This window comes from Ceratotherium simum, chromosome 6 (genome assembly GCF_057802395.1).
Source record: "Ceratotherium simum simum isolate JZ-2026a chromosome 6, ASM5780239v1, whole genome shotgun sequence".
Lineage (NCBI taxonomy): Eukaryota > Metazoa > Chordata > Mammalia > Perissodactyla > Rhinocerotidae > Ceratotherium > Ceratotherium simum.
The window spans coordinates 46,910,348-46,934,820 of NC_141905.1; the positions used below are offsets into that span (position 1 = coordinate 46,910,348).

Genomic DNA, 24,473 nt, shown 5'->3' on the forward strand with positions numbered 1-24,473 from the left:
AACAAAGTAGGAAGGGATTTCAAATAAATCAGTGGATTGAAAGGTCAGGTCAAAAATAATATAGTAGAATCACGTTAGGATAAACCAGACATTAACTCAAATCAGAATATTAACTTTGTGCCATAGCCTGCAAGTTATGAGGAGTGGGACCACATCTGTTTTATTTCTCATTGTATCCCCAGCCTTTATCACAAGGCCTGGCATAAATTCTCTACTCAAATATTAACTAACAATAATGTAATAATAACTGTGATATACTAGCTTAGTACAGATGTTAACCCTGTCCCCTAATGCCAACATGATGCGTTCCCTTGTATGCTTAATTACCTTAATTTTAAAAAATAAAACAAAACATTAACGTAATAGGACACAGTAAGATGATAAGAAATCTACTTGATATATACATGTAAGGCAGTGGGCATAAAAGACCTGAAAGAGCAAGGTATACCAAGATCTGAAGGTTCCATGAGAATGCAAGGAGGAATGAGACTTGAAATCAAAAGCTTAAAAAGAACCACTTGTTCTATTCTGGGATATCTGCAAAGTAACAAATTATCAAAAAATAACATGGCTTTTCTGGGAACATAGGGCTGTCTATAGCTGAGTTTCAGAAAGATGTTACTCAATCAAGGAGAGCATGAGGAGTGAGACTGTAACACATAAGAAAAAAAGAAATGTCTAAAGGCGAGTGTTCAAAGAAACAAGGATGACTTTTGAATGCTATTGGATCATTCATAGGAAACAATCAAAAGATCATTCACAGGAAAAGAAAATTATAGTCACTTTTTTTTTAAGTAAACATTTAGGGTTGGTAATGATCTTCCTGGACATTTTATAGAAGAAATTTTTTAAAAAGATAGTTTGCTAGTTACATAAATAGGAGATGGAAGATTAACTTTGCATAGTTCAAAGAGACCAATAGGCACTAATTAGACCAACGTTACTTTCCCTGAAAGGGTAAAAAGAAGTAAATTTATGAAATAATGCTTATAAGTGGATTCATTTTTTTCCTAAGACCAGCTAAGGGCTGAGAGGGATGGCTGGAAACTTTTGTTAATTTTGAAACCAAAGAGCAATGTAAAGGTAGAGAAAAAAGTTACTTTGGAAAAAATTCTCAGTGTCAGGAAAGGAAGACTGGCCATCTAGAGAATGAAAGGAGCAATTAAACTGATAGTTAATCCAGACTTCAGCTATCAAATAGCTATAATTCTCTTCATGTGACAGCAATGAATTGAATTCTAGGTACATAGTTGTCTGATTCTGATATTCAAGTTAAACTAAGGCCTCTGTACATACCTCACTAGTACCATTTTCATGGTAGACTAAGCCGATATCATTACTTACAAATCTGAAACAGAATTTCATATTTACAGTAAATCATGTGTGTATACTAGTCGGTTGCGCCCCATATTTACTCTACATTTTGAAATATAAGCATATGTAAAATGTTTAAGTATGATTTTTATACTTGATAACAATTGACTCTTCTTACAGACCGTCATAGTCAACTACATTTTTAGACATGTGATTGAAATTTCTTAAAACTCCTACCTATCCCTGAGAATGGTCCAGAGCTCTCCACCCAGGCAAGCTTCCATCAACATATACAAATATTTGCTGTCCTTAAACGTTCTGTATAGTCTGTGAATTGCAAACAAGAAAAGAAAAGTTTAAATATTATTGTCTTTTAAAACCATGTAAATGTTTCGAGTGCCCAGATTACAGTCTTATTCTTGATTTGCCAAGGTTGAAACTTTTTTAAAAGAATGAAAGAGATCTAAGTTTGCAAATAGGGAAAACGAGGGAATGGCTGATAACTAAGACTTACACATCGTAGGGGGTTAGTCTCTCCTCTGCAATGGATTAACCCAAACGATTATAGACCAAGAGGGTTTGGGGAGATTCCTCTAATTCCAACGTGGCTGATGTTTCCAGCATGGACTCTTAAGCAATATTTAGTGGTCGTAAACATGCAGTGGATATGGATACATCTTAGAGACAGGTAGGTCACGCTTTATAAATATAGACATGTATGAAACACATGTGCTGTTCACTTAAATTCATGTTATATCCTGTTTTCAGCAAGTGCTATGGTTAAATTAACTAGAAAAGCTTCTTCTGCATATTAAGAACTCTCCATTATCCTCTTATTAGTGATCTCAAAATACCGAGATGGAATAGTCATGTGATTTTTTAAAATCTACAAAAACATATTCAAATAATTAAAGGTAAAATAGTATGACTTTTGATATTTTGTCTTTCAAGCATCAGAGGTCTACGTACAGCTTTGGAGCAACAGACAGGATAAATGCAATGTTAGAAACGCTGGTATCTCCTTTCGGAAAAATATGTTCTTTTCACAGAATCTGTGAGTCAAGAAGAATAGAATCAAAACTTGAGTGTTTTTTTTAGTCAACTAGAACTTGTAAAAATCAGATTGAAAAATACATTTCTTTGTGTGAATGCAATGTGTGATGGTGAGCGCGAGTGCCAGAGGGTTCTGTGGTTGATTCTGCACTTGGGCCTTCTGGCCCTGGGGCAGGGTCTATACCTCACTATGAAGTCGGAATGAGCCCCCTGCATGATCTGCTTCTCCGAGCGGATGTGCTCCTGCTGTCTCGTATCCACGATGTGGCGTTTCTTGAGAATTTTCATTGCAAAAGTTTTGGATTCTTCACTTTTCAACTGGACCTTAAAAACAGACAGAAGGGATCAAGTGAGAAAAAACCCAGAGAGTTAACATAATAGAGTGCATTCTTATTCCCCAATTAACAGGTGCACGCAGCACTTAAATGACACCCGAAACACCACCCGAGTCCCACAGTAAATCCTCGCTGGAGCTGGGTTAAAATCCAGGGCTCCCAACTACTGTCCAATCTCATTCCACTGGATCAGATGAATTTTAACTAACTAGATTCCTGATTATTTTTGTGCCCACTGGGACTGTATTTGATATTCGCTGTATTATTTCATTTCATATAATGTGTTTAAGTATACTTTATAGTTTTTTCTCCTTCAATCAAAAAAGTAGAAATAAAAACTAATTTCTTCTCTAATTTTCCTTCAAGTCAGTGTGGCAAAGGGAAGATCGTATGGGCCTTTATGTCTTCCTCCTTAGTCCTAGTCCACACACATTTCTAAAGTCATAAAATTCAGTGGCAGATCTTTGTCTCTGCTGAGACTGCAGACGTATGTCCTGTTCGTTCTCTTTTTACCTCCCAGTCTTTCCCTTCCCTCTAGTTAAAAAAAAGAAGAAAATTGTAACAAGATTTTTTTTCAAGAGATTTTTGAAAATTATTTTTTTCTTCTCAAATATGCATGATGATTTTAATCTTGTCTGACCTTAAACAGTACTCCTAAATCATACTAATTGGGGAGACCTAAGCTGAGCCTTGATGTCCCCAATGCTTCCATGCCTCTGTCACAGCCCCACATGGCTCTGGGTGGTTCTGGAGGGGGCTGAGTCCTCCAAATGCCATTCCTCAGACAGGCTGCTGGTCTGTGTTCACTGTTTTGCAAGAAATTTCAACGAGGTGACTTGTAAGGAAAAAAAGAGAAATAATAGAGCTAATCACTTAATAGCACTGTAAAAGAGTTATCATCTAGTGCTCTTGAGCAACAGAAGTTCACAAGATAATACCAAATAGCCCACATTCTTTGGAACTAATGAAAGTCTTGGGGAAATAACATGACAAGCTATTTCTGTGTTTCAGCTTTAGTGTCGCTGTTGTGTTTAGTTGTGAATTATTTACTGCTTCATTTGCAGGGATAGCTAAGTTCTTAAGTGTCTTGTTAACGCACACATGTACAGACTGAATTCAGTCTGAGAGGACATTAATGTGGCAAGTTCCTTAGACGAGAACATGAGGACACTTCAGATAAATGGGCCTTGGTTTGCTGTTAGCATTTGTGAATCTGGATGACAGGTTACAGGGGAAAATGGATATTTGAAAATGCCTTAAACAGCCAAAGGCACTCTACTCCGTCTGTGAAACTCTTTAAGATGACAGATTAGTGTGATACAAATGAATTTAACTGTAGTTCATAATAAAACACAAAATGTGTAAAAGAAATCTGGACAGATAGGAAAAATGGCATGAAAAATGAGCTATGTCAGAGTACTCAAATTCAGAGGAGAGAAATAAAATCACATTCCCTCTTTAGAGTCTTAGCTAAATGACTGCAGATTCTTGTGTAGTTCACACACCTAACATAAAAATATTCTCTTTAGTGATGATAACACACATTTCTACTTATGCATAGTGTGGGAGGAAAGAACTCTGCCTTTACGGTCAGAGGTCTGAACTTGAATCCTAACTTCATTTACGGTCTCTCTCAGTCTCTTGGGCCAGTTGCTTAACTGCTCTGAGCCCCAATTCTTGCCAAGGATAATACCAGCTATTATACAGGGTCGTTGTGACTTAAATGAAAAAGTGCCACTGATGAGGCATTCACTGATGGTCTCTCTGCTTGTACTTTGCCCACTCAGCAGTCTCTACCAGATAGGGTAGATCAAATATTGTCTTTAAAACAAAGCCAGAGCATGTCACTCCTCTACTCAAAACACTCCACTGGCTTCCCATCTCACTCATGGTAAAGACAAAGCTCTCACAAAAGCCTACAAGGTCCTATACCATCTTGACCCCTACTAATTGTGAGCCTTACTTTCCCCTTACTCTACTTGGGTCATACTGGCCCCCTTGCTGTTCCTTGAGCACACCAAGCAAGCTCTTGCCTCAGGCCATTTGCACATGCTATTCTTCTGCCTGAATATTCTCCCACATATATCCTCAAGACTCAACCTCTCAGTTCCCTAAGTTCTCTGGTCAAATGTTTCCTAATCAGAGTCTCTCCTCACACCAGTCTACATAAAAGAGTAACCACCCACTTCTCCCTGCCCTTTTTTTAGTGTTCTCTATAGCTCTGATCACAAGCTAATACACTAAATATTTTCTTGATTACTTGTTTAGTATCTGTCTCCTTTCACTAGTCTGTATGCAACCCGAGATTCAGGATGTTTTATTTACTGTGCCTGACATAGAGTAAATGCTCATTAAATATCTGACTAAATGAATCAAAGAAAGAATGAAACAAACCATGACGGCATCTCAGCTCCACACTGTGTATCTCTGAGCTTAACAGTAAAAAAGCAAGAGAAGCTACAATGACAAGCATGTAGTACTTGGTCTTTTTCTTCTTTTCAAAAGTGCCCTTAATTATGCATGAAAGGGAAGAAAAAATTTCTACGTGCTAATGCTGCACAGGAAATATATATGGTCAAATATCTATGTGATTCAGCCCTGAATTTTTAGTTTTTATTTTTACAAGATGTTTTCTTAACCTTGATTTTTTCCTTGAACAACTAAGATGTGATATTCCCAACCACAGAGCCTACTAGCTTAATAAAATCATCTATAGGAAAGTGTCTACTTGGCTGCCAACTAGGTATTGGGGTCACTTAGCTCTTGAGACCATGGCCATCTCTTAGACTCCATTTTTCTAGACTATACAACTCTTTAGAGTTCCCTTCCAATTAATAAATTCTATGACTCCAAGTGTATTTTCCATTTTTGTTATAACCAGCTCATTGCTGTTGTACCTACACCTAGATATTTTATTTATTTCACTGTAGCCAGGATATTAGGTTAAAAAAAAATTTACCTACTTTGCTATTTGTTTATAGTTTTGAACTTTATATTAGGAAGAATCTACACAGGGAAATAAATGAAGCCATCAGGGGGATGTCAGAGAGAAACAGGAAGCAACTTTGATTAAACACAGAAGTGCTGGGCACATCCACAAACATTATTTCATTTAGTCCCAATATCAACTCTTAACAGCAGGAGGAAGGTTTTGTTTTGTTTGGTTTTTACAAAGACTTCATCATCAATAACAACAGTTAATGTTAATAAAGCTCTTATTAGGTGTTAGGAGCAGTGTAGTAAATGAGTTTTTGTACTTAATCTTCCCAGCAACCCTTTGAGATACCACGATCATCCCCATTTTTCAGGGGAACAAACTGAGGACTACCAGAAAGGTTCATCTCTTGCCGCAGGCACAGAATTATCAAGTGGCAGAACTGGGTTATGCTCAAGTCTTTTTGGCCCAAGCTCTTTCCAGTATATGCTGCTTCCCTTCAGCTGAATATGAAACAAGTTACCAGCATAGTGATTGATGGTTTATAAATGAGAGTTTAAAGGAATTAGGTAACTCATAGACTCTCTGTGAGAAAAGCTGAACCACATATTGTTACCTTCAAGCTTCATTCATGCTAGACATGTGGTTTGGGAGACCAGCCAAAGACTGTCATTCCCCTAGGTACTTTTAGGGACTTCCATTTGTTATCAGGGATCTGGGGTACCTTAGTGCTTGAATCCTGCAAGGAGAGGCCAAGGGTAGGAGTTCGGGGGTGGGGGTGATAATAGCTGTTGGGTGACAGATGGCTGCTGCCAATGAGAGGTAGGTAAGAGCTACATAGGGCCTATGGCCGAGTGCTTCCAGTTCTGTGCACTCCGCTTCGGTGGCCTGGGTTTGTGGGTTCGGATCCCAGGTGCGGACTTACTCCACTCACCAGCCATGCTGTGGCAGTGTCCCACATACAAAAAAGTGGAGGAAGATTGGCACAGATGTTAGCTCATGGCTAATCTTCCTCAAGCCAAAAAAGAGGATGATTGGCAATGGATGTTAGCCCAGAGCAAATCTTTCTCAGTAAAAAAAAAAGAAAAAAAAAGCTACAGAGAGTATTGGGAGTCAGCCTTATTAGTAAATATTAATTACAAAAAGTTTAGAGAACCATATAGCCAGTCTACTGAGGCTTTCTGTTTTGTCTTTACTTCACTTGAGTGGAGGCAGTCCTATGGTCCTGAACCACCTTCCTTCTTTGCACTGTGTTAAGACCTCACTAGTTCCTTAGAACATAGCCCTTAGTCAGAATCTCCACGTCCATTTTAAACTAGAATGCCACAAGACTCACAGGACCCCGGCTCTGGAAGTCAGAGCACCAAATACTACTGGTGTGAGCTAACTCAACAAAGTGAGCCTGTGATGCTGAATTAATAAAGCCAAATTAAGCCCAACTAACAGGTTCATCAGAAACCTTCTCCTGATAAACCAACAACTGACTAAAGATCCTTCAAGGATGTTCAGCTCAACATTGTTTCTAATGGCAAAAATTTGGAAACAATCTAAATGTCCATAAATAGGAGCTTGGAAAAAAAAATTATTGTACGTCCACACAACGCAACTGTAAAAATGATGACTTGAAACTGATGACTTCAAAGTGCCTTTAATATTATGGAAAAATAACCAAAATATATATATAAATAAAAAGATACAGGTTACAAGCCAGTATACATTTTATAATCCTATAAATAGTGTGTTTGTATGTGAGTGTATATCTAACTATATCTATATCTAAAATAAATTTATGAAGAGACAATCAGAAATGTGTTCACTGATATATTAACAAGGGTTTTCCCTTAGGGAGATTTTTAGTTGATTATTACTGCTTTTTAGTTGTTGGGTTTTTTTTGTGCAGAGATCAAGCCTGTGCTAACATCTGCCAATCCTCCTCTTTTTTTTTTTTTTTTTTTTTGCTGAGGAAGACTGGCCCTGAGCTAACATCCGTGCCCATCTTCCTCCACTTTATATGGGACGCTGCCACAGCATGGCTTGCCAAGCAGTACGTCGGTGCATGCCCAGAAGCCGAACCAGCGAACCCTGGGCCGCCGCAGTGCCGCCGCAGTGGAGTGCACGCACTTAACCACCTGCACCACCGGGCCGGCCCCTGCTTTTTAGTTTTTTGAATTGCTTAATTTTTGTACAATTAGCATATCTTACTTTTATGCTGAGTAAAAATAACTCTAGTCATGAAAAAAATTTGTCTCTTTTAAATTGTAATAGCTATTTATTATTGTCTGACTCCCTCAAAGGATTCCAGTTCCGCAGAAACCACTCCACTAGAATTCCATACATGCAAAGACCTTGAGAAGTTGTATATAGCATAACAAACTATCAAGTTTGCGCTGAGCCACCCTATTCATTTCCTTAAAGGATTGCCATAATTTTTTTTCAATATAAACTCTTAGTGTAAGTTATAGCAGCATGTATTTGGTGAGCCTAAGCTGTTACGTTTTATTATAAAAGCGTTTTAACAAACCTAATCCATGAAAAATTTTAGGATGAAATCTAGTTTGCTTTTTATTTCTCTTCTTGGCCAAATTAATTATACCAAGTCCACTTGTGTGAATTTGAGATAGTGACGATTTTTATTATCATCTTGTAGCAGGTCTGCTAGAGATATGAAATAAGTATTGAGTGTGGATGGAGGTAGACAAAAAAGGAGGAAAGGAACGTATATTTTTCTTCTTCTTCTTGCCCAGGAATCCTTCCAAGCCTAGGTGGTTAGGCACACTCCCCAGGTCTGTCTTCCTTTGCAGACTATCCTAATGCCTCGGTGTACAGGCTAATGCAGTGGTTGAGAGTGTGAGCTCTGAAAGTTGACTACCTTTGTTAAATCTCAACCATTTGGGCCAGCCCCATGGCTTAGTGGTTAAGTGCACACGCTCCGCTACTGGCGGCCCGGGTTCGGATCCCGGGCTCACACCGACGCATCACTGCTTCTCCGGCCATGCTGAGGCCGCGTCCCACATACAGCAACTAGAAGGATGTGCAACTATGACATACAACTATCTACTGGGGCTTTGGGGGAAAAAAGGAGGAGGATTGGCAATAGATGTTATCTCAGAGCTGGGCTTCCTCAGCAAAAAGAGGAGGATTGGCAATAGATGTTAGCTCAGGGCTGATCTTCCTCACACACACAAAAAAAATCTCAACCATTTTTTTTGGCTTGTAATCTTGGACACGTTTCTGAAACTCTCTCTGTCCTTGTTTCCTCATCTGTAATATGGGGATAATCCTTACAGATTACCTGTGAAGATGAAATAAAAGGACCTATATAACAAAAACCATGTCTGGAACAGAGTATACATTTAGTAAATATTACTTGCTTTTATTCTTCTGTGCTTCTTAGTTTAATGGTCTCTTTAGGCCAAAGCAATTTCCTGATCCACCACAGGCTGAATGCCCTTTTGTACCCATTCCTATCCCCACCCCAATCTACCTCAGTTCTATCAAGGGAATAAGTAAAGGTTTGAGAAGCTACATTTAAAAGATTGTTGATCTTTGTACCACACTAGTTTTACTCTCAAATTTCCTAGAAAGGGAAAATGAACAAGAAAATGCTAATACTCAATATCTTCCTTTCATTTTTTACAAGTAATGTCATGTGCTATATCAGAAATTAGAACTGATAAAAGTTTCATTTACAGTAAAACACTACTCAGTGTGAAGTGTTATATGCCATTTGAATGAATGTATACTTGGGCCAAGTGGATCATAATCTGGGAATTTCTGACAGAGATTTTGACAAGTTCTTAACTGTCAGGCTCCAACTGGTCCCCAAATAATACTGATCTGAGGATGAGAGGCAATGCCACCAGCATTTTAAAGAGCTTTGAAGACACACTTGCTGGCTGTATTTAAATATATGCTTCCTTTCTATCTGGGGCAAGTACTTGCCTTAAAAAGGCTTATCTCCTGCTGGACCTCATTCTTTGCTCTTACTGGTAGGGAGGGTTATGATCACAGCAAGGTTAAAACTGGCTTAGTATCCCTGGCTGTGAGTTGGTCCTGAGACACTGTTTATCCATTCATCTTGTTAACATTTTCATCAACAGTTCATAGTTTATTTTGCACTGTAGATATCTTTTCATTTTTTTGGAAGAAAATGACTTTCTGAACTATAATGTAATTAAAATGATTTCTTAAATTCAAGGCTTAAACTGTCCATATCACATGGCTTATTGTTATGCAAAATTCCTCAATAAGGTGGTTAAAATTACATTTCTGTGCACAACAGGAAAGGGCGTGTCCCTTCATGCCCTCCCTTGGACAAGCTAATGCTAGAGAACAAAGGTGATGAAGTGGGCTTAGGAAAGCTTATATAGGAAATCTGGGTTCTAGTCCTGGATCTTTCACTAATAAGCTTATGATTAGTCATATAACCTCACTGGGCCTCAGGCCACCTTTCAGAAAACGAAGGGCCAAACTATATTATCTCTAAGGGCTCCTGCCAGCTGGAAAATTCTATGCATCTGCAGTTTGACATAATAAATATGCATTGTTATAGAATGTTAGTTATATTTAACCTTATGAAAACAGCCCAACAAACATGTGTCAATAGCTTGGGACAAAGGAGAAAAGGGAAATTGCCCAAATGACACAAAAGTAGCTTAAGGAAACGTGATGGTTCACGGTGGATGTATGACCTTGAGTTTACAGTACATGCACATTCTATTGGGAGGCGGAGGTTTTATTTTTTCTGTTCTCTCAACCCAACACCTGAAGGTGATCAGTTTCTTATCTGCTGTATTCTGTGTTACTAATTTTCAAAGAATAGGTATTGGATAAAAATTGCAGTAGCTTTCCCAAGAAGAAGAGCATTAAAATAGGCTCCAAGGTGTGAGGGAATCTAGGCAGAGTCATCGTAATCGTAATAGTTGGACAGCAGCAAAATGGAAATGGCAAATATTTTCTCTAAACAAAATAGAAGGCAGTTTTAATCAGGCAATCCATGTTATATAGTATAGCATAAAATCATTTCTCTTTAAACTGGGAGGAAATAGCTTTGTAAGTAATCCAAAAATAATTTGGCAATGGGTCTGTATTTTAAGTAGCACACTTTTAATACAAATTGAGGTAACTTAAGGAATTCATGACAAGTTCCATAGTGAAAAGGAAAGTTCTATAAGTGAAGAAGGAAAAGAAGGAAGGAGAGAAGGAAGGAAGGGGGGAAGAATGGAAGGAAGAAAGGAAACGAAAGGAAGAAAAGAAAGAGAAAGCAAGCCCTAGACTGAGAGAATGTGAGGATCCTATCAGAAAGAGAGAAAGAAAAGAGAGACAGACAGGGAGAGGGGAGGGAGGGAGGGGAAAAGAGAGAGAGAGAAAGGAAGCTCTAGACTGAGAGTACGAGGGTCCTATCCTATTAGAGTAACTGTGCCTAACCGCTTGAGTGTGTTTCTCTCCACTCCGTTACAGTTCTTAACCAGATTCACCAAGATAAGGAAAAGGCCCGTAATAAAACTTTAACAACGAAGTAAACCAGTACGCCAGCTATGAGACCTTCTATACATGCGTAAGCACTAGATTGTTCTGTCTCCATCATTTTCCAATAATCCCGTATGGCCAGACAACTCTTCCCGGTCCTATCAGAATCTAGCCTCCCGCTCCATGTTCAGGAAACAACGTAAACAGTTGTGTTCTGCAGCTGCTGAGCACAATCACAAAGCTGAAGCAGGGTGTGAGGTAGCCGTGAACTTACCATAAAATGCAAGAAGAAAAAAGGCATGAAGTTGCTGTACATTCAACACATGGGATATGCAGCTGCATATTGAACTAGATTTACAATTATACATGTGGAAAATAATAACATTTAGCGTAAATCAAAGTTTTAGTGCAAGAAAGTATGCACCAGAAAAGGCTAATCTTTAGAGAAAGAGAGTAAATTAGTAGTTGCCCGGAGCTGGAGGTGGAAAGGAGAGTATTTGCAAACGGCTGAAGGGTTCTTGCTGGAGTGATAGAAATGTTCTAAGAGTGGATTGTGGTGATGGTTGGACAATTTTGTGGTATGTAAATTATACCTCAACAAAGCTTTTAAAGAATTTTAAACAGAAGAAAAAGCCAGAAAATGTGTATATCTATATTTTCTAGTTCTTGTCTTTGATTGCGAGATAATTATATTTTTACATTTAAAGGAACTAAATGTCAGAAATATGTTTCTCTCTATGCTTATCTTTACCCCTTCAATAAAAGTTGCCCAATTAACCAAAACTATATTTTATTTTTATTCTAGTTTCTGTGAACTATTAACATTTAAAAAAAAATTTATCCTTTTTTTAATGACGTCTGTACTTACTATTTATTGAAAATCCTAAATTCAAAAAAGTCCTCATTTCAAAAAACATATAGGATCATGGGTCAATTTAAGCAAAATGCACACAATTATCACAAAATTCTTTAAAAATTATCTAGTCAAATAGTAGGTATTTGTTAGACAATGCCTTTTAATATTTTAATAACGTACAAACTGCAGTTATATGCAAGTTCATGTAATCTCCTAGAGGCTTATTTTCCTGACTTATAAAATGGGAATAAAATGACCTTATCTTGTAGACACAGATAATGTAAGATAAAATCAGATAGTATATGTGAAAATACTTTGAAAATTTAAAACTGCTATGTAAGAATTATTATCATTACTACCATGACTTCCAAGATATGTGGGAATGCTAATTAAAATGGATACTTGTAAATAGTATTTTACTATTACAATTCATAATTCCCTCTGTTTTTAAACTAGTTGTTCCAACAACTGAATGAAAGAGAATAAATAGGAAAAATTTATCTATCTGAATTTAAGGAAGTTTTACTTTCACAGAGAAAGAAAAAACAATGTTATTGCTCCGACTCAAATAACTTTTTTGGACATAACATACTAATGTGCCCACATATTCAGGAAGAGCTGACTTACCACATTCATGAAAGAAAGTGAAATTTTTTAAGTGCACAGAAAGCTTCTATTCTGCAAATTCATATTGGATTGTATGCCTCAACATTTCCTAACAAAAAAATCCTAATTGTTATATGAGAATTACTTTTTTCTGTGTAATAGTACTATAAATTTCAGGCAAACATTAACTATAATCGTAATAGAAAAGCTCCTGTTTGTTTTCAATCTGTTGTTAAAATCTCTTTTCTCACTAGTTATCCACAATTTTATTCCTCAGCCTTTCTCTCTGCACTGCACAGTAGCATCATATGTTTTCTTTTCCTTAGTCAATGTCTGAAACTTAAGAATGAACCACAGCATGTGGTTTGTTCCATAGGATACATGAGGGAGGATATAGCATAAGGAACTTGTCACAGCCTGAGTGACATATGTCCAAATGACACAGAGAATGCAAAGGATGAGTCATGACTCTAACAGAGATGTCAGAGTTGGGAAGCTTTCAGACATGAGGCATGACACTGTTGTATGATTTTATGGTGAATATTTTATGTGCAAAACTTCTTATTTCATAGATAACCACTAAGTGATATACATGGTCAAGTATACTATTTTCATAATGAAGGAGCAAAGAAAAGCAGCTTATTTTATTTCATCTATGTCTTTCTGTTTGATTCCATCTGCCATCTGTACAAGTGATAATCAAGAGAGAGTCTCTCAGGGCTGGCCCTGTGGCGTTAAGAGTGTGCGCTCCACTGCTGGAGACCCGGGTTCGGATCCCAGTGCGCACTGAGGCACCGCTTGTCAGGCCATGCTGTGGCGGCGTCCCACATAAAGTGGAGGAAGATGGGCACGGATGTTAGCTCAGGTCCAGTCTTCCTCAGCAAAATGAGGAGGATTGGCATGAATGTTAGCTCAGGGCTGATCTTCCTCACAAAAAATAAAAAAAGAGAGAGAGTCTCTCTTCTTTCCATCCTTGTTTTCTTTCCCACGTTCACCTCAACCCCTCATCAAAAATGTCAGTAATCCCATTTGCTCTGTAACTTGCCTTTAGACTTAAAATTCAGTTCTACAGCTAGTGACAAGAAATATCAGGAAATGTCTATATGAATAAATTCAAATTAATCAAAAGACAAGTAAAGCTATTTTCATAGAGGAGGTAGTTTTCATTTTAATTTTTAAAAAGACATTTAACTTTCATTTTCGAGGAAGATCAGAAAACAAACTTCATACTTTCTATTTTTAATTACAGCATGAACAAAGACTTGGACTATTTTACAGAAATCACCTGCGAATCAAAGAACACATGTGATTTCCCTTAAGGAATTAGCACTGATTCATCTTGACTCAAAAGGCTACCTATTTGATTCAGGATTGTTTACTGAAATGTGCAATTTAAACATACCATTTCACTTCCCTACAGTACCTGTGTTAAATAAATCTTATTTCATTTTGTAGTGACTATTAAAATTAATATTTACATGATTTTATTACTTATGATACTTTTAAAATTATTTTCCTTCATCAAATAATCAAAATTTTCTTTCCCCTGCCCAAGATCTGATTTCTATGCATATCTCACTCATCTAAGGAAAGATATATTACCTGCAACAGTTTTAAAACTTGCTTACACACATCTAAATTGATTGCTTGTATATTTCACATAACTTAACTTATTCTCATACTCAAAGCACACTTGTAACTTGAAACTTCACACAGAGTTGAGAATCATAAGTTGATGCTTCAATTTTTTTCATTTATCGACTCCGCGAAGGTTTAAAATGAGTTGAAATGAAATAAAGAGAATCATATATTGAAAATTCAACTCTTTGAGATATGATCAGATTAACTCAGGAGAGGTTTTGCATTCTAGTTATACTTTTGAGATGTAAGGCATAAATAACTTTATAATTTTTTTAACTCTTATGCACTGGAAGAATTTTAATCAAATGGCTTATAATCAGATCTTAATGTCTTAATAATACGCTAGACTCAAACTTCACTCTTTCTGATATTAAAAAAAATGTATAACTTCTTCCTATCTGCTATTTTTATACTTCAAATTTTTCACAAGATTTTGTACAACTATAAATTACTTCAAATGTAATTAAGCTAGTTCCACACGTATTTACTGTTTTTTGCTTATGCTAACTTGATCTATGAAAAACAGTCATGTTAAACATTTAAACTGCTTTGTTCATGTGGATGTGGAATCTGAGACTGTAGCCATGACCATACAGTGGTTCCCATTGGTTTAGCTTATTTGTGACTTTTTGGGTATTTATCTCCTCACTCTTACTGTGAACTTGCAAGGCAGCTGGCTGAAGCTAGGGCCTAAGAACCAAGCCATCTGGCCCACAAAACTCCTGATCTTATGCCTCATTGTTAGAGCTAATATGTGGCATGTGTCAATGGCAATGGGGGATACTAACATGAGAGACGGAGTATGAATTAACAGTAAATTAAATGCATACAGTTGACAAGCTACACTGAAACATAGAATTACCTTGATCATTTTTATTTCCAGAAAGCAAGATAAACCATTTCAATTTTATTTAAAAGGGCAAGGCTATTTTCAACATTACTAACATACACAAGAGGGCTGTTTTTCCCTCTTATGGAAGGGATTTCTCTTTGAAAGTGTTTACACAAAATTTTCAGGGATATGGATTACATCTTGGCACAAAGTAAATTACCTTATTCAGAAGACAAATGGTGATGTGTATTTCTGAGAGCAGCGCCACCTAAAAATAGCCTGTCTCGTCATCTTACAGTGTATTCTTTTATTTCATGGATGGAAGTTCAGAGCTGAGTCTGTGTTTGTTTTTATCACTTGACCTAATGCCTTAAAGTCTAATCTCCTTTAAGAATATAACACAGTTATACTCCATCAATCGGCTGTTAATCGTATTCTCACTGCTCCCTCACACAACTTCTCTCGTCAGGCCATACTTGCTTTGGTGTCCTATGAAAACATGTGGCCTTCTGTGTTGTAACCTTTGCCTGAAATGGCCTTTCCCCATCTGTTCATTTAAATCCCAACCTATTCTCGAAGCCCTGGCTTGAGTCCTGGGTCTTTTCAGATCTTCTCTCCTCCATCAGCTCCAAAAGTTCTCTCTCTTTCTGAAATACTGAGAATCTTCTGCATAATTTAGAATTTAATACAATACTAAAGGATTTCATTTGCTATTTTTCATAAGTGTTCATCTTATCTTCTTACTTAGGAGAAGGCAGGAATTCCTTGATATGTCAGGAATCACTTCTGATATATCTATATCCCACAAAAAATATTTAGGGATTTTTTTAACATAAATTTTTGCGAAATGTGATGTTCCCGTAAATTCACTGGCAAAAAAATCAATTATGTCACAGAAAATAAAAAGGCAAGTGTGACCAAAGTGTTAACTTTCACGTGAACTCTTTTGTCATCAAATAAGCCTTGGAAAGACATATCCAGTGCCTTCTAGATTTACACTGATATTTCTAGAATCACATGCAGGTTTGGAAGAGGAATTGTTAAGATTTTACTTTACTGTAGGTCATTAATTTCAAACAATTTTAGTGAAAAATATTTATTTCAATAGCTAGTATATATAAAATTCCTATAATTTCAAAAGATGTGTAAGAAAGTGACTGTTCTATTTGTTGTCATTCATGTAGTCTGAATCGTACATGGTATACAATACATCATACATCGATAGTTAGAACTATCAATATACAAAATAAAATATATTCTACGGTAACAAGATGAATTCATGCATATCTTACTTTATTTGCATATGTCAAAGTAGAGAGATTTTACTACCTGTGATTTCTGCTTAGAAACTGTCTTGTGGTTAGACGTTTTAGGAGTTGCAGTATATTGTGACTGTACCTATTATGCTCAATTAGCGTTTATTGAATTGGATTTTCATTAGCTACCTGAATAACTTATTTTCTTAGAAATCAATGCTATTTATCACAGTTAATATTTGTGTCAGTTTTTATTCTTTTGAAGAATAAACATAAAATGAGATGACGTGTTTAATAATAAAGCAAGTAGAGAAAAGCTGTGTTAAAATGAGGCAAACTTTGAGTTGTCAGCCAGTGTAGAGTCCTTATTCACTGTGGTTACAGAGCACATAAGGCCTTAGGTCATCGGGGTTTCCCCAGGAATCCTCTGCAGCATAAATCACCGTGGGCACAAATGGCAGTGCTGCCCAGCAATGCCACAGCTATTCTATTTCACTGCCATGTGGCTTGGCAGTACGAAGCTCTTGAAATGTTTTTGTCTTATGTGGGGTTTCCCTTTGGAGTTAAGCTGTTCGTCTTTCCTAATAATGAAACAAAACTCTGTTGACTAAGCAATAGGTTTATCACCTAACTTCTTGCTTAATCATCTCTTAGTTTCTATTTTATGTTTGGTTGGTTTACGTAGCCCTCCAGTCTGCCTTGCATGTGATGCATAGTGCCCAAGCAGCTGGCAAAAATGCCATGAGGGTGGTATGGATGCCCGTATGTACAACACACCGACCCTGTTACACAATTGTGGTTGACTGTGTGTGGCACGGTTCCTGCAATTTGCTACCACATTGCCCTGTCTTGGGCAATCCGATTGTGGGATTGTGGCACAGAAGGAATGTGAGGTGACCTTTGTGCTCCACTTGGCAAGAGCCAGGACCTTATTACGCCCAACTGAAGTGCTATGGTTTAAGAAGGCCGTGGAGAAACTGGATATGATACAGCAGTCTGCGCGAAAATGATTTCCCATGGAGAGGTTAAGAGGTGGGGCTTTACAATTTAGAAGAGAAATGGATACATAAGAGCAGGCTACTTCAGGTGCACAAAGGTTCAGTGTGAGAAAGATTGAAAATTGTTTCCCATCTCCACTCATGATAGATCAGAAAGTAAAGAGCGTTGGCGGTTTGGGGGAATTTAATAGAAGCTATCACTGAAGGTCATGTGAAGACTTCAGGTTCTTTCTTATATTGGAAAAATGCTTGTACTCATAGGACTTGGCCTAGCAATGGGAGAAAAAAAAGAGTAAAATTATTCCATTCCCTTTACTTTCCATGGGTATAGCTGGAAATGATAAATAGATAGTTATCATTAGCATATCTTAATAATAGTAACAACATTGACAACACTTTCTGATCTATGACATGTAAGGCACTATTTTGGGAGCTTTAACTCATTTAATCTTTGCAACCTTGTGAGTCACATATCCGATTATTAACATGATTTTCGAGATGAGGAAACTGAAGCTCAGAAAGTTGAAGTAAATGACTAAGCACACACAGCTGGGAAGATCTGAATCCAGAAAGTCTAATTCCCGGGTTCTAGATTTTAGCTACCACGTTATACTCTGATTTTTTTTTTTTTCTCCACAGACATTTTGCCGCCAAAATAGGAGCAGCAAAGAAATCAGAGAAGGGGAAGCCTCTGAAGGTTTGATAGAAGAAGAGGTGAATAGTGGATAATCATAGTATCTGATTCTAATCAGGCTAATACAGGTTGTTGAATTCTAGAAGAATTTTTTTAAACAAATATGTACATGTGACCATGAATAAATGCTTGATTTCATGGTGATGGCTACTGGTGGTAGTGATAAGAATCTAAATATTTTTAGAAGCCAGAATGATAGAAAATCCTTCTAGTTAAAAAATCAGTAGTTCTGGGCAATAACAACAGTTCTTTCAATGACTGTATGGTCTTAGGTCACTTATATGCATTATTCTTGACTTCTGTAAAACGTGGATCATGCCCCATATCTTCCTCCCAGGATAGCTATAAAGACAAAATTATATACTGGATGTGAAAGCAATTTAATGATTATAAAGCAGGGTTCAAATGAAAGGCTTGACTATTTAAGTAAAGAAGTAATATCAATTTATTAATAAACTTTATTAATAAAATCTCCTGCAGTAGTTATTTTGTAAGGGTGTACCATAATGCTTCAGGCTATGTCAATGTTTTAACTCTCCCTCTGTCTTAGAAATGCCACCTCCTCCAAGAAGCGTTGCTTCTCGATGCACTGAGCACGTGCTGCTCACACTTAGATTATGGGTTTCCTTATTGGCTTCCATGATTGTCCCTCCCAGTAGAATGTGAGTCCCTAGAGGCGGTGGCTATTTTCTATTAAATTTTGTATGTCCCAGCAGACAGCTTGCTTGCTACAAAAATACGTAATAAATGATGTAGAAAGAATATAATCCAAGAGAGAGATTATGTCTTCCACATCTTTGTTCATTTATTTTATCTAAATGTGGTGCTCTAGTATAAGAGGCATTGGATTACTGTACAGATTAAATATCTAATATTTAAAGCAACCACCACATAGCATTGCCAGGTTAAAAAGGAGTTTGACTTGTGTAAATCTATCCTGAAAAGCAAGCACTTTTTGACATAGAGCAAAAGTAAATGAACGTGACCATAAAGCAATGGGACTAACTTTTACTTGTGATTTGTAAAATCAATCTTCTTATTTTACAGTCATATCCTGTAAATCAAGAGGATTACCTAGATGCCTTACAGCAGTGCTTAGAGTTTTAATGAGTAAAACATATATAAAAAGAGAGTTGAGTTCTTTTGCTAAAAGTGATATTATAAGTGGAATGTGGTCTTCTGAAAGATACACTGTAAACAGGTAGCATTGAATAAATTGGAAAGCCCATTCTTCAAAATAAAGAACATGGGCAGAAAATATGGTATATGCCAGAAAACAGAAAAGAAAGCAGTACAAATGACTTCTCAAAGGCAATGGTTGTAAACAGGACATGTCTGATATTACACTAGTTAAAATCAGTTATGCTAAAAGTATCTATGAAATAGACTGAATAGCTTAAGAGCAGAATTCCCATTCATATAAGTCCTTTACTTCACGCTTCTGGTCTCATCATTGAGCAAATAATTGTTTCTATTATGTGCCAAAATTATATTCTCATCTCCAAAAGTTGGCAATAAACTATTTAGCAATTCTCCTGCCTGAAAAATACTCCTGCATCTCAATTGACATAAATGATAACAATTAAGAGATGCTAAGAAGTCTTTGAAGGGTATATCATTATGCAGAATAACACAGACATAATCTGTTATGTCAAATGATGATGAGAAAACTACATTTCTAATTTAGTTCTAACAGGAAATGGGGTTCAAAAATTCAAATTTCCTAATTCTTCATACCCCATTCAAGGGTTTATAGTCTTATACCTGGGAAAATTTTAAAAATCACTATTATAAAATTAAAGTGTAACATTTTGTAATGTCATTACCTGATCAACATTATTGCTAAACCAAGGATTGGTAGGTTCAAGGTATCAGTATTACATACATGGTATTAACATGCTCAGCACTGTGTATACATATGTGAAATGAGTCCATCTGAAAGTTGTAGCGCTTACACATTAGCACTCTATAATATCGATAAAATTATCTCGCATGCATTATTCTCAGAGGAGAGTGAAGAGAAAACTTCTGTATCACAATAGAACTGAGCTCTGCCTCGATCCTCCTCCTAACTATGAATGGTGTGGGTGCTGCTCTAAAGGTACACTACTGCCTCCTGTGTAGTTGCCACTCTCTTTATAGCAATTCACTATATGCTGTGACAACTATGTGAAATTACAGTGGAAGTGTTGACGCCAGACTCCCAATTCTGGCATCACTGAATACATGTCAAAAATGAACACTCACGGAAAAGAATATTTTTCATACCCAGCAATTAATGGGCAGTTAGTAGGTGGTAAGAACTGGGGGCAATGAATTCTAGGTTGTTAGTGATCCCTTAAATGGCTAGTCCACATTGAATCGTGAAGGCAATCTGAGTATTTTGATTATCCAACGGTGTGTCTTGAGAAGTGCAAGATTACACAAAATAATGTCACTTCAGAGATTAAGGACATGTGCCTCTTCCCCTAATGTACTGGTTGTATCTAATGACCCATTATCGATTTATCATTCATCAACCTATCTAAAGTTTTTAAAACTGGGCTATATCTCCAATGTAAATTAATCCTTGAGGATATGGTTTTCATTAATCTATAAACATCTGTGTAGAAAAGTAAAATATAATATCCATGAGAAGAAAATTAGGCTGAATTACCTAGTATCTCTCCTGGGATGGAGAGTATATATATATATATATGCATGTGTGCATACACAGACACACAAACACATATTTTTTCTTTTTAAACTGCATTACTGTTTATATGCCCACATTGAACCTTCCCTAATTTTGTGGTTAGTTTGTGCCTCCTCGCACATTTTTGAGGGAATTTTCTAGAAGTGTTTCATTATCAGCTTGGCATTTCATTGTTCAGCTTGAAGTGGTTTTAGTGTCTGTAAACTATTTCCAATATTTCAAAAATCCTAAATAAATTCCTATATTTCATAAAATATCTCACTGGTAACTTACAGGTTCCCAACTTAAAGTTTTCAGACCTCTCCTTGTCCACAAAGTTATAATGTTGATTTTTTTTAGTCAACTAAAACAGGATTTTTATTGTTCATAGTCTTTAAAAAATAATATTTAAGAAACTATAACAAATACTAGCAAAATCAATCTCTGGGGAATTCTGTCCTTCATACGGCTTCATTCAGAGAAGGGTTTCGACACATATAACTATGTAAAGAAACACACCAGACAATAAATCCTCATGACAAGGAGGTCTACCCTGTCCTGCTTATATGTCCCAACACCCCCAGTGCAAAGCTGTTCATGGATAACACTGATGATAAATCTTCATTACTCAAAGAATAATTACAACCTGCCACAAAACCAAAGTTCTTGAAAAATAAATCCACGACTGCATTATTTGGCAGGATTCAGAAAAGCAAGAGGTTTTTCCAGGCCCCTACTTGATTTTTACTCCCATGACTGAAAATGATCCTCAGAGGCACACTGTGACTGTCAAGTCAGAAGTAATATTACTATTGTAACTCCAACCAGCATTAAGGGAAGCATAATGCAAATTCAATAAAAAACATTATGGCTCTAAAACCTTCTTTTCTGATATTTAGGTAAATAACATCTTTCTATCTGTCAGAGTCAGAAATCCCAACTGCAGCATGAATAGATGAATATCAAAAATAGCTCTGGGTCAATCTACTTTTATGGAAGGGGATTTCTCCTGTCCCCTGATGGCAACAGTAACTGTTTACTGCACTGTACACAGTCTCAGGGAGTTCCTAACATACTGTACTGGTGTCTGATATCAGGGCCTCCTCCATGTTCAGCAAAGAGGTAGAAATTAATCTGCGCTCTCAAAGGGGTTTATAGCCACATAGTCTTAGAATGTAGCAACTCAATCACCAGAATAATTTTTTTTTCTAATTTTTGTTGCATTATGTCTGTTTTAAATTTATGTTTCACACAAAGGCACAATAGAGTATGTTTTCATTTTATTTACACCACATTCACCCCCAAATGTGTTAAATTTATACACTAGTACATTATCCTCACCAACTCTTAGCTGTATATACATAAAGTGTGTGAAATAAATTATATAATATATTCAAACTATTAGCACTATAGTCTAAATAGGTGCTTGCAACTACAGAATCACCGAATTATACCACCACCATTTACTTAATGTTCTAAAGTAATACTAAGGATCTTTATATAAATATATATATACACACACACATGCATATGCATATGTGTATGTGTGTATAAATCTCATTTCCCTTTATATGTATTTAAATTTACATTTAAATTATTGTAATTGTAGATAGGGTGCATCATTAAGTTAGTGAGCACTGCTCAGAACCAAGGAATAAAGATTACAGAAAATCAGCTCGGTAAGAAGTGCTTTGTGACTCCTCATCAAGTACATGTGTTTACCTTTCATTTAATATGAAGAGGTTTTCTAATAAGTAAATTGGTGTTTATTTTATTCTTAGTTTCTTGACTACATACTACAGCCCACTTAAACTATTGCAAATTCTGACATGTTGATATGAAAGTACTTGGTACTGATATTAATGTGAGAGAAGAAAAGAGAAAAGAGAAATCAATCTACAGAAGAAGTGAAAAAGGAAGACAGAGGCTTGCAAAAGCATTTAAAGAACAATCACCTACCAGTTCTACTCGTCCGAAACCTCCCACTCCGAGGGTGTCGATGATGTTGAAGTCAGACAGCTTCAGGTTGGCGAAGAAAGCAGCCTCAGCTTCATATCTGGAGTTTTTGATGCGAAAAAATGGAAATTTCTTAGAGGTGCAAACACGAGTACCACGTACAACTGTACCGGAATGACATGACTGTGGAACAGGGTTTACCTGCTTACATTCCATCTTGCCTTTAGAGTCTGTGTTCTCTCACACTCATAACTTTTTGGTCCCAGTTGTGCAGAATAACATAGATGTGCACTTGTTTCTCAAAGTAGAAAAATACAAAGTACCCACTGCATGCCAGTCATGTGACTGATAAATCCAGTTATCAAACCACAGTTACATCTCGGGGTTTTTCTACGCGTCTTCTTGTGAGCACGGATGGTTTGAGTTGCTCTTTTTTGGTTTGGTTTTGGATTTTTTGGTTTTGCTGGGTTTTGTTTTTGCCGTTCAGATTTTGGATGGCAGTTTCTCATTAGTTTCCTTTATCCACAGGCTGGCAGTGGCTCCTATCGATATTTATTAAAAGTGGCAAGATCATTGAGGTCTCTGGAGCGAAATCACGGCCAGGTTTTATGAAAACAGATCCGAAAAGCTGAGGACTGATGTGCAAATGTCTGAAATGGATGATTTCAGAAGCCTATTCACATTCCTAAAAAGTGTCTTCCCTTCGTTTATATTTACCCACTGACTCTCGGCTAGTAATCCCAATGTCTCTATGTTTGCAAGTTTCTTATATGAGTGGTGTGGAGAAGCACGGACTATGCTCCAAAAGTCTAACTATGCACACAAGCAAATCTGACACATGCAAGCAGCCAAAATAAGCTTCTCTTGATGAGACAAGTGAATATGAGCTGCTTAAAATATCTCCTTGTTAAAGGCCCTACTATTTTTAGAAAGGGCAGGAAGGCATAAAGATGAAGATGATCCTCCCACTCACTGAAGTCAGGTCAGGGAGTAATTCAGCTGTCTCAAAAATAAAGTAGTTGAATAGCTATGTGTAACCCATGACCTTCAGCCAGGCAGTACCTGATTCAGTGCTTCGCTATAGATAGACATGATGAACACACTTGAGATAATGATACTAACACTTTGTTTATGTCAATTTTTGGATAGAATCATCCACAGGCATGTTTGGCGTTAAGCTATGTAACATTTTAGCTATTCCATCATAATCAAACCCAAATTTAGACTCTGCACTTGGGAGAAATGTGAAACAGCTTTCTAGGTGAGTTTCAGTTTTCTCCAATTTTACAACCACAGTTTTAGTTTTTAACAAGTCAATTCTTGACAGATTCATGAGAGGGTAAAAACAACATTGTTTTTCATTATTGGCTGATTATATGAAATCAGCTCCCTCTAACAAGCCTCTATAAACAAGGCTGCTAGTCAATCCTAATGGTATTTGTAGACTTCTCTTATTACCTACACAATCGAGAGATCGACGTTGTAATGCAGGAGATGGTTTACTAGAATGGAACATAAGCAGCAAATGTGCATTTCTGACATTCCAACTGGCTCACTACTTTTGGAAAATTAAAACTCCATCCCATTTAAAGGGCCAGTAGCAGAGTTCACTCCAACAGGTGCTTCAAAAGGACATCTGTTGGAATCAGACCCTGTGACAGTTTGTATGTGGTCAAGCATTTCCTGGCAGTCTAGATAACCAAATTCTTAATGAGATCATTTTGAATAATATCCTATCCACTTGCTGGATTTAGAAATCTCAGGTGCAAAGAGGGTAAACTCTTTCAGACTACTTTGATACCATTTTATATATTTAAAGTATGGCGTTATTACTTATAGCTCTTGAAGGCACCC

At 36.8% G+C, this 24,473-nt stretch overlaps 1 protein-coding gene across 3 annotated transcripts in view; it reads right to left on the minus strand.

The window, feature by feature from the left end:
* The window catches only part of PRKG1 (protein kinase cGMP-dependent 1), a 1,223,752-nt gene that overhangs the window by 24,877 nt on the left and 1,174,402 nt on the right, over positions 1-24,473 (minus strand). For all 3 annotated transcript variants that reach the window (XM_004440002.3, XM_004440001.3, XM_087432198.1), the window contains 3 exons: positions 22,623-22,719; positions 2,552-2,691; positions 1,552-1,641 (listed from right to left, as the gene is read on the minus strand). In XM_004440002.3, the coding sequence (XP_004440059.2) occupies positions 1,552-1,641; positions 2,552-2,691; positions 22,623-22,719 (327 nt within the window). The remainder of the gene's footprint in view (positions 1-1,551; positions 1,642-2,551; positions 2,692-22,622; positions 22,720-24,473) is intronic.